This window comes from Panthera uncia (assembly GCF_023721935.1).
Source record: "Panthera uncia isolate 11264 chromosome B2 unlocalized genomic scaffold, Puncia_PCG_1.0 HiC_scaffold_24, whole genome shotgun sequence".
Taxonomy (NCBI): domain Eukaryota; kingdom Metazoa; phylum Chordata; class Mammalia; order Carnivora; family Felidae; genus Panthera; species Panthera uncia.
Window position 1 is genome coordinate 98,358,492 of NW_026057580.1, and position 9,451 is coordinate 98,367,942.

General features: G+C 46.5%; 1 protein-coding gene across 1 annotated transcript in view; it reads left to right on the forward strand.

Moving 5' to 3' along the window:
- Window positions 1-3,926: 3,926 nt before the first annotated feature.
- The window catches only part of LOC125939152 (translation initiation factor IF-2-like), a 10,740-nt gene continuing 5,215 nt past the window's right edge, over window positions 3,927-9,451 (forward strand). The window contains exons 1-2 of the mRNA XM_049654667.1: window positions 3,927-3,983; window positions 4,056-5,019. Of these exons, the coding sequence (XP_049510624.1) occupies window positions 3,927-3,983; window positions 4,056-5,019 (1,021 nt within the window). The remainder of the gene's footprint in view (window positions 3,984-4,055; window positions 5,020-9,451) is intronic.

The following is a 9,451-nucleotide window of genomic DNA, read 5'->3' on the forward strand; positions in this document are numbered from 1 at the left end:
CCATTCCGTTGATTGCCTTTTAGTTTTGTTGGTTGTTTCCTTTGCTGTGCAGAAGCTTTTTATCTTCATAAGGTCCCAGTAATTCATTTTTGCTTTTAATTCCCTTGCCTTGGGGATGTGTCGAGTAAGAGATTGCTACGGCTGAGGTCAGAGAGGTCTTTTCCTGCTTTCTCCTCTAGGGTTTTGATGGTTTCCTGTCTCACATTCAGGTCCTTTATCCATTTTGAGTTTATTTTTGTGAATGGTGTGAGAAAGTGGTCTAGTTTCAACCTTCTGCATGTTGCTGTCCAGTTCTCCCAGCACCATTTGTTAAAGAGACTTTTTTCCATTGGATGTTCTTTCCTGCTTTGTCACAGATTAGTTGGCCATACGTTTGTGGGTCTAGTTCTGGGGTTTCTATTCTATTCCATTGGTCTATGTGTCTGTTTTTGTGCCAAAATCACTGTCAATTTAATAGTTAGCACTCAGGCAACTTAAATCCAGCTTTGATTGCTTTCAACAACTCTGTCTTCTGTTCCTCCTGTTCCTTCGAATTTATATAACCTAGGGATGCTCTCTTTACTTCTTAGTAATTTGGACATTTCCCCCCAATAGATTTTTATGTTACCTAAATGCACTCCCTTAGCCTGTTTTACATCTTTGTCATTTGTTTCTGGAGCCACACGTGACTAAGAGGGTTGAAGGAGAAACTGTAAAATCCCTTCCAGTACCAACATCGCCAAATTATGCAATACAAATGAAACCAAGTAAAAGTGACAAGTCTGATAACCCCAACATAGGACACTCCTTTTACTCAGAGAGCTGTCTGGTTCTCAGGGGCAGCACACTGTGAAGAAGTGGGTCTGGGTTTTATCCTCTACTCTCTCTTTGCCTCTTGCTTCTCTTTTGGGGCCTCCTTTATTCTCTCCTTTTGTTCTATCAATTAATTACTCTTTTCTCCTCAACCGCTTGGTCTTTTTATTTTGTCCTTAGCTTCTTTGGACCCGCATTTCAACTCCCCTACCTTCATCAGTCCTCTCCTCCCTCCCCTCCTGCCAGCAGACTTTTTCTGCAGAGCATTTGGTCAGGATTTGCCAGGCTCTGTACCACAGGGCAGGCTGAATTTCCCAGAATGCTCCCGAGGTGTTAATGACCCTCGACAACCTCAAGGGTGATCCACAACTGAACAAAACACTTGAACTCACAGAGATAAAGCTAATTGTGGGCACTTTGAAATTATGATCGATCCAGTGGGCAATGTTTTTCTTATAGGGCAATTTCTAGACTCCTCCAGTCATCCAAAGTGGCCTATTTGAGGCCAGCTCCTTAGGGAACAGTGGCTCAAAGTAAGATTCCCCAACCATCCTGATCTACCTTCATGGATTGTTTATTAAAATTGCAGCTTCCTGGGCCTCACCAGACCTAGCAAATCAGAATTTCTGGGAGTTAGTAGGCAATCTGAGTTTAAAATATTCTCCCTGGTGATTCTTGAGCTCATGAAAGTGTGAGAAACTCTGCCTTCATTCTAATTTGTCTCTAAAAGTTTCATGCATTATTATTAGTTTCCTTAATTGTATCACAAATAATTTTATTTATATCTATTTTCAACTTGCTCAATAAATACTGGATATTTGACTGAAGAATACAGCAACAACATTCAGCAAGTATTCTGGTATCTAATATATATAAACCACTTTCTTGACCTGGAAAAGGTAAGAAAAGTTAAATTCCCTAACCTTTGTTCCTCTCTTAAATGCTTCCATGCAGGGCTTTATTTATAGTCAACACCAAGGATAAAGCTGAAGGAGTGCCCTGCTTTTTATATATTATGTGTTTCCCTATGTGTCTATAGTTTAAAGAGAAACCACATTTATATACTCTTGCTACATATACTATATTCATTATATACAAAGTTTAGTAAGAAGATTTTCTTTTTGGCTCTTATATTAGGATGCAGTTCCCTACATATGAAGAGTATCTATGTAGAATCATCTCTCTCTATATTATATATACGTAAAGATGGATATATTTCTATATCCGAATCTATATATATACTACTCATATTTTCTCCTATGTCAAGGGCTTTGTCCCAGTGATATCAGTTCAGTTTTCTGGAATTTTCACTGTTCTGTGGTGACAATGGGGCAATTCAGAGTTCGAGTTAATGGTAGACTCTGGGCCACATTCCTATCACTTTCTCTGAATGCTCTCCATTGCTCTTTTGGGTGGGGAGACAAAACCCATTGAGTTCTGTCATCACAAGCCAATGCCCCCAGTGCATGGACCACAGCTGGAATGTTGGATGCAGGTGCATTAACTGCTACCCACCTCCTGGTAGTCTGTCTCCACTTTCCCCTACAACTTGATTCTCAGGCTGCAAAGGAAGATCATACTGTCTGCTGTATGGAAACGTGGCCTTCTGTGGTCAAAATCTTCCACTAAGAGTGGTTTCTCCACTTGCAAAGGAAACAGGGAACAGGACCAGCTTGGGACCTCTTGGTCATCCCAACAGCAGGAAGTTCTTTATTTTGTCTCTGTCCATGGCCTACAGAGAATATCAGTCTCTCCGTGAGGGGAGAAAGGCTACAAATACCACGAAGTTTCCAGGTAACCAGCCACTGAAGCTGGAGGTGTGGGTGGAGTCACTCCCGTACAGATGGTGACTGTACTCTTATGACTCTTTCCTTATGGCCTTTGGGGAAGCTTAGCCAGACATCCCCTCAGTGGTTAAGAAACTCAGAGGTTCTAGGTCCCCAAGCAAGTGTGTTTTTCAAAATTTTGAGTTAGATAAAGTAATATTTGTCCAGCATTTTGCAATTTTCAAAGTGCTTTTCACTTACATCATTTCAAGCAACGAATTCCTTCAATGCTTCAATGTAATTTTATTTTAAAGGAGGAATTTGAGTTTCCATCAACTCAACCAAGAGGATACAGTGCATGATGAACAGCTTTAAGAGTCTGTAGAATTATCAGTAAACCTCATTGTACTTTGATACAGACAGACCCAAGTAGCACTTCATCTGTCCTTTTCTTATGGCACTTATCATCGCTGATCTTGCATATCCTTATTTGTTTTCATGCCTTATCTCACTTGTTAGATTTGACATTCTTTAAGGCAAGATCTCTATCTGATTTTTCTTCTCATCATTCACAGGGCCTTGGAACTGGCAGGCCATAAATTGACATTTGTTAAATGAATGAACCAATAAAAGTGAATGAATAAATTATACCCACTTGAAGTTAATCACCTGGATGTGTTGTGGGATTATATGAAGAAAATTCCCCAAAGCAAGGAAGCTAAGGTAGAGACCTTATAAACAACACTATCTTTCAGGACCTCCTACCACTCCAACACCCTTTAGGAATGAGGGAACACTTTGTAGCTAATAAAAAACTAGGGAATTCTTTCTGGGGGAAAAAAAAAAGCATTTAATAAATCCCCTAGTGATTTATCTTTACTAACTCGTAAATTAACTTTCAAATATTAAACCAGGAATAAGCCAGAGCTGCTCAGTTATCAATCATCCTTTCCTTTGTTTTGCAACTAGGAACTTAGGTTGCTGTCCTCCCCCCTCCCTCTCCCCCTCTCCCTCCCCAAGTACGATGACGATGTAAAAGAATCACAGGAACACATGAGGAGTGAAACATGTAACTAAGAGAAATGCACAGGAAATACACGGTGATTTTCCCCCAGATTTTCTTTACCAACGCCTCAACCTTGAGACAGGCTATTCGAGGTCTATCTTGGTGTGTGTGTATATTTGAAAATAAGAAAAATAAGGCCAGTATAGGCACTATTTGTAGGTATGAACGAATATAAAACGAAATTCAAGTTTCTCTTCACACTAAAAGCGACACTAAGAAAGCTAAAATAAACACACCCTTGGAAGTAGGATCTACAAATCAGCAACGTCAGCAAACGGAGGTGGGGTGAATGGAGGGGGCAAATGGAGATTTACCTCTGGAAGAGAACAAGATCTCCAGAACTACCCGGTTTGCCCGAGGTGGGGGCGTGACTCACACGTTCGGGTAATCTGAATAAAGGGGATGGTGCTGCGCCAGGCATCCATTCCTAGCTCCCGGCGCGCCGCACGCTCGGGGAGCCGCGCGGGGCGCGCAGCCCCAGGCCAGCCGAGCGCCGGGCCGGCTGCTGCGGGCGGGGAGGGAGCGCGGGGCGGGAGCTGATTGACGGGGCGCGCGGTCAGGTGACCCGGGGCGCCACGTTCCCGGAGCCCAGCCCGCGGTGGCCGCCTGGGCCGGGCCGGGGCCGAACCGGAGCCGAGAGGGGCGGCTCTCTCGGAACAAAGTTGCTGGGCCTGCGGCGGCGGGGGCCGGCGGCCGAGGGCCGAGGGCCGGGGGGAGCGGGAGCGCTCGGCCGCCTCCTCCCGGGGAGGGCCGGCCCCGGGGTGCCCTGCCGCGAGCCCGTTTCCCGGGGGGACGGCGGCGCGCCCCCTCCCTCTTCTGCCTCCTGCGCCGCTCTCCAACAAAGGGGCAGGCCGGCGGCGGCGGGGGAGGAGGCGGAGGAGGAGCCGCCGGAGCGAGCCGCTCGCGCACAAAGTTGTGGAGTCGCCTTTCCTCGGAGGAGGGGAGCGGGCAGCCGCAGCCGGCCGCGAGCTTTCTCCCGAAGCCGCTTGGAGCACCGCGGGGAGCGGTGCCTCCTTTCTCCCGGGTCGTTTCTGCAGACGGAAAACTCTCTAGTGTTTGGCCAACTTGGTGCCGGCGCGCCGGTTCCAGATTTGCGCTTGGACTGTTTTGTTTTTGTTTTTGGCGGAACTACCGGGCAGGAAGATTGCACAAGTTGGGGGCGTTTTCAATCGGGTGTCAAAAAAAAAATTTTTTTTTTTTTTTCCTTTCGGATTTGTCTGGTCCTTCACATTTCCTTTTTAAAGCACGTTGCTCCACGGAACTCACGCTCGCACACTCCCCAGCGATCATTGAGGACCCAAACACGCCCAGAGGAGCGCGGCCCGCTCGGGACGCGGCGGCGGCGGCGGCGGCGGCTGGCGGGCAGGCGGCGCGGGCCTGCGGGTCCTGGAGCAGGTAAGCCCGTGCAGTGTCGCAGCCCCGGGAAGTGGGGCGTGGGCTGCCGGGAGGATGGTCTTTCTGCGGCTTCCACCGTGCGTCCCGATCTCCTTCTCGGGGCCGAGTCTTGAGATGTCACCAACTTTCTCGTGCACTTTTCCTCGGAACCCGAGTTCGGCTCCCCCCGGCGGCAGAGGGAGGGTGCCAGAAACGCGGAGAGAACTCCCGCGGGGAGGTCCTCGCCATCCGTCTGGTGGGGAGTGACCCAGACTCCTCCGACGGGTGCGGCTCCCCCAGCCCTCCTCCCCCCGCCGGCTGGGAGGGTCGCGTACCCGTGCCTCGCGCTGTGACCTCCGAGAGGGGACGTGGCCTCCTAGGATGGCCAGTGACACACGCCCCGGCCCCGGGAAGGCGGGGCCCCGAGGTGTCCCCGAGGAGCGAGTGGTAAGTGGGTGGCGGTGTGGTGGGCGGGTAGGGGAGCGGCTCGCCGCCGGCCGCCTGGCAGGAAACGTGCTGGATCTCCTAGCCGTTGCTGCTCCCGAGGGTGGGGTTCCGGGGAGGGGACGGGGCGGGGGGACGTGCAGTTGGTGTGTGTCCCCGAGGTAGCCTCTTCTACCTTCCCTTACTCTTGGCATCACTTGCTGCATCAGGTAAGGTAACTCGTGTCCCCTTTTGGCTCTGGGTCCGAGGCTCTGGTGGTCCAAGGCCACTTCTAAAGCCAACAAAGCACTAATTTTAGGCTGTGCGACTTTTAGAAGGCACGCGGTTACAAGAGAATTCTTTTGCCCCAAGCCCGGGATTACGAAAGGGACTGTTTCAGGGTTGTTTCAAGGGAAGGAGAAAACGTGCCCGATCTCCTAGAGCCTGGGGACTCGCACTTTGTTTTACGTTGAACTGGGGAGCTCCAGGTCTAACTTGGGGCGATCAGCTCCGCTTTCTGGGCTGTCCCGGAGAGAGTCTCCTTTCCTAGCCTCCAGGTCACCTGGGTCACCAGGGCCGCAGGTCAGTTCCCCATGCCGCGCCCGGGAGGGTCAGGGCACCGCTTGGTGCGGCTGGAATGCGCCGAGTTGGGAGAGCCTCGATTCCCTGTGTCCGGGCAGGGGCCGGGGCTCGCGGGCTCCGGGACCCGCGGCAGTAGCCGCATCCACTCGATTGTAACTTGCACGGGCCTCAGGAAGTGCGGTTGGCCCCTCCCGGCTGTTGCTGGTGGCCGTGGGGACCGCAGCCTGCGGGGAGCGCTGCGGGTCAGGGGAGAGCTGGAGGAATGCGAAACTCGTGGGTGCGTCGGCTACCACAGTACCCGGCGGCCAGGGCCAAGGTTTCCGCGGGGTCATTCTCCGCTCCCTCCATCCGAGTTTGTGGGACCAGTGAGACAGCTCTTTAACTTTCCTTTGGGTGTTTACCTCAAATTTTTTGCTCCTGTAAACAGGATTAATCACCTTCCCTTGGAGCGTTTCCGAGAATGAATGGCAGTTTTTGGCACTGGGCGGTTTTTTGGTACTGTGTTTCAAGCAGAGCGGCAAATTCTTGGCCTCTTCGCTTACCTTTCCACTATCTCTAGCGTTCCAGGGTTTGGGTTTCTGGTGTAAAAAAGCGTGGACGCTTTCTGCCCAAGGACCTATACCGCATTTCCGTCATAATTGCTAATTGTTGAATGTATTTTGTATTCTTACGTGGTCTAATTGCCAAATTGTTTTAAAATTAAAACATTAGCTTTATCTGCAAGGCCACCCCCACTCCCACGTTTATTGCCACACACTCAGGGCTTCTGTCCCCTATGACCAGCCAGACACGTTCTGAATAAAGAGTTGCGGAAGGTTGAGTTGAGTGCATTGGTTTCAGTGAGAAAGGTCCGACTAAACTTTGCAAAACATAATTAGGAGGCAACAGAGACCCAAAGCAGTGGTAACAGTAAATTACAATTGTATAGGGCTTACAGCTTCTGAGGCAATATCCCATTAATTCATTCTCAGGGTCTCACCCAGCTTTGTGTGGAAGATGGCATGGCCTCTCTTCCATCCTGTGCTGTGGAAGAGGACAGTGCACACTGAGGCACAGTGCTAGGGACCAGACTTGTACTCTGTCTCCTGACAACCACTTACAAGTTGCTGCAGCATTTGGTGATTTAGAAGGAGGTATCTTTTCGCGGGATAGTACTCAGCTCGGAGTCCCCTGCCCTTTCCTGCCAACAAGTGGCAGTCAGTGGCTCTCACTGTTCAAATGGCCTTCTGTGATTCTCTCTCCTTCCCATTCTTTCTTTGTCCTCTGATCCTCTTTGTGCTGTATCTTTGTAGCATATAAGGGATTTTGCTTATCAGGAAGAGAAGATTTGAGAAATGATCTTAGGGTGGCAAAATAAAAAATTAGGGTAAAGAGATATTGGGAGAGGTCTTTGGCAAGTGTGGAAGTGAAAACCATTGGCTAAGACCAGTTATGAAAGAGAACGTTAGAACTGTCTCTCAAAGCAATAGTTACTTGCTTTTCAGTAAAGAGAATTTTTGTTAGACAAACCTGATTTCCCATAATAAAATTTTATAAGCATTCTTCTAAACAAAGGTTCAAGTTCTTGAATATAATAAAATACACTTAAGAATTCAGCAAATCTTTTATAGGTATGTAACCCCCAAAACGAACTTAGTCATATAATAATCCCTAAAGTCTTAACAGTGGTAGACCAATATAAAAAAAATTTTTTTTTTTAACTCAAAATTTGGCAGACTGATGGTCCAATCTACATGGTCCTCTCTATAGGAGAAAAAATTGTTCCTGAAGCTTTAGCAGTCCACCAGTTGTCTTCTGTCTCGAACTTTTAAACACTTAAAACATTTTTCTCTGGTAATTTTGACCTCTTTATTATTAGAACACATTCTTTTCCTGACTGGTTAGGAAAAATATACAGTAATTATTTTTTACATATATTTATGTTATAAGATAGTATGGTATTTCCTTGAATGTTACATATAATTAAACATTATAATATATAACATACTAGATATTACAGAAGTATGCAAAATAAAACATATTATAAAATAATAATACCATATGGTGTGTCCTTGACTTAAATGATTGGGTTGGCTAATCCTAGCTAGCAGTAAACTCTTGTTCTGATATCTGTTGTAATAAATGAATTAATGCCCATTATTTGTAGATTAATGTTTGGATGTGTTGACTGTTATATTCCCAGTTAAACAGTTAATTATTTAATTGGCATTTGGGATCCACTTAAGGGGCTGTTAGGATAGAGCCAAGTTGCTGAACTTAAAATTGAATTCTGATTCTGTCTGGATTGTAGGGACGTTGTGTTCCAGGAAGAATCAGGTCAACACAGAGCTCTAATTATTGGCAGTCCTTTAAAAATTTATTTATTTATTTATTTATCTATCTATTTATTTATTTATTTAGAGAAGGAGAGAGAGAGCAGGACTGAGGGAGAGAGAGAGAGAGACAGAGAGATTGAGAGAGAGAGAGAGAGAGAGAGAGAATCTTAAGACACTGGGCTCAGTCCCACGACTCTGGGATCATGACCTGAGCCCAAATCAAGAGTCAGTCACTCAGCTGACCAAGCAGGCACCCCTCTAATTATTGACATTAAAAAAAAAATTGTTTATTTTGAGAGAGAGACAGAGAGAGACAGTGCAGGAGGAGCAGAGAGTGAAGAGAGAGAGAATCTTGAGCAGGCTTTGCACTGTCAGGGCAGAGCCTGATGTGGGACTTGAACTCACGAACCTGTGAGATCATGACCTGAGCTGAAGTCAAGAGTCAGAAGCTTAATCGACTGAGCCACTCAGAGTTATCTAATTAGTGACATTCTTAAAGAAAAGGTGGTGCTGCCAAGTAGAATCCTTAATTCTTTAAATTCTGAAGGTGATTCTAATTAATTACTAAAGACTAAAATTATTTTACTGAGTGATAGCTATACTCAGCAGAATTCATATGATGTATCTTCTAGAACAAAATCTGTGTCAGTGGATCTGACATATAACTATCCAGATTTATGTTGAATTCAGACCATTTTTGAGATCAGACCTGTATGTCCAACTGCCTTTTTGCTATCTCCACTTATATAACTTAGAGGGACCTCAAACTCAGCAAGTCCAAACCGCATTCATTATTTCTTCCGTCAGTGGCCTATCTGCTTCCCTGCTCCGCGAATGACTCACCCTCTGCTCAGTTGTCCAAACCAAAACTGGGCAGTCATTTTGCATCTTAGTATTCTGCACCTCTCGTATCCAGTCACTTCCCAAATGCTACTGATCTTCTGTATTTGATATCTAAATACCCCATATATCTACCTGTTTCTTTCCTGGTACCCTTGTTTGGACCAGTCATTTCCTGCCTGTAATATTATACTAGACAGAAGAGTAAACATCCATATGCTCTTTCTCTACAGTCCCCACTTACCATTTTCCTTTTTTTTTTTTTTTTTTTTTTTTTTTGAGAGAGAGAGAGA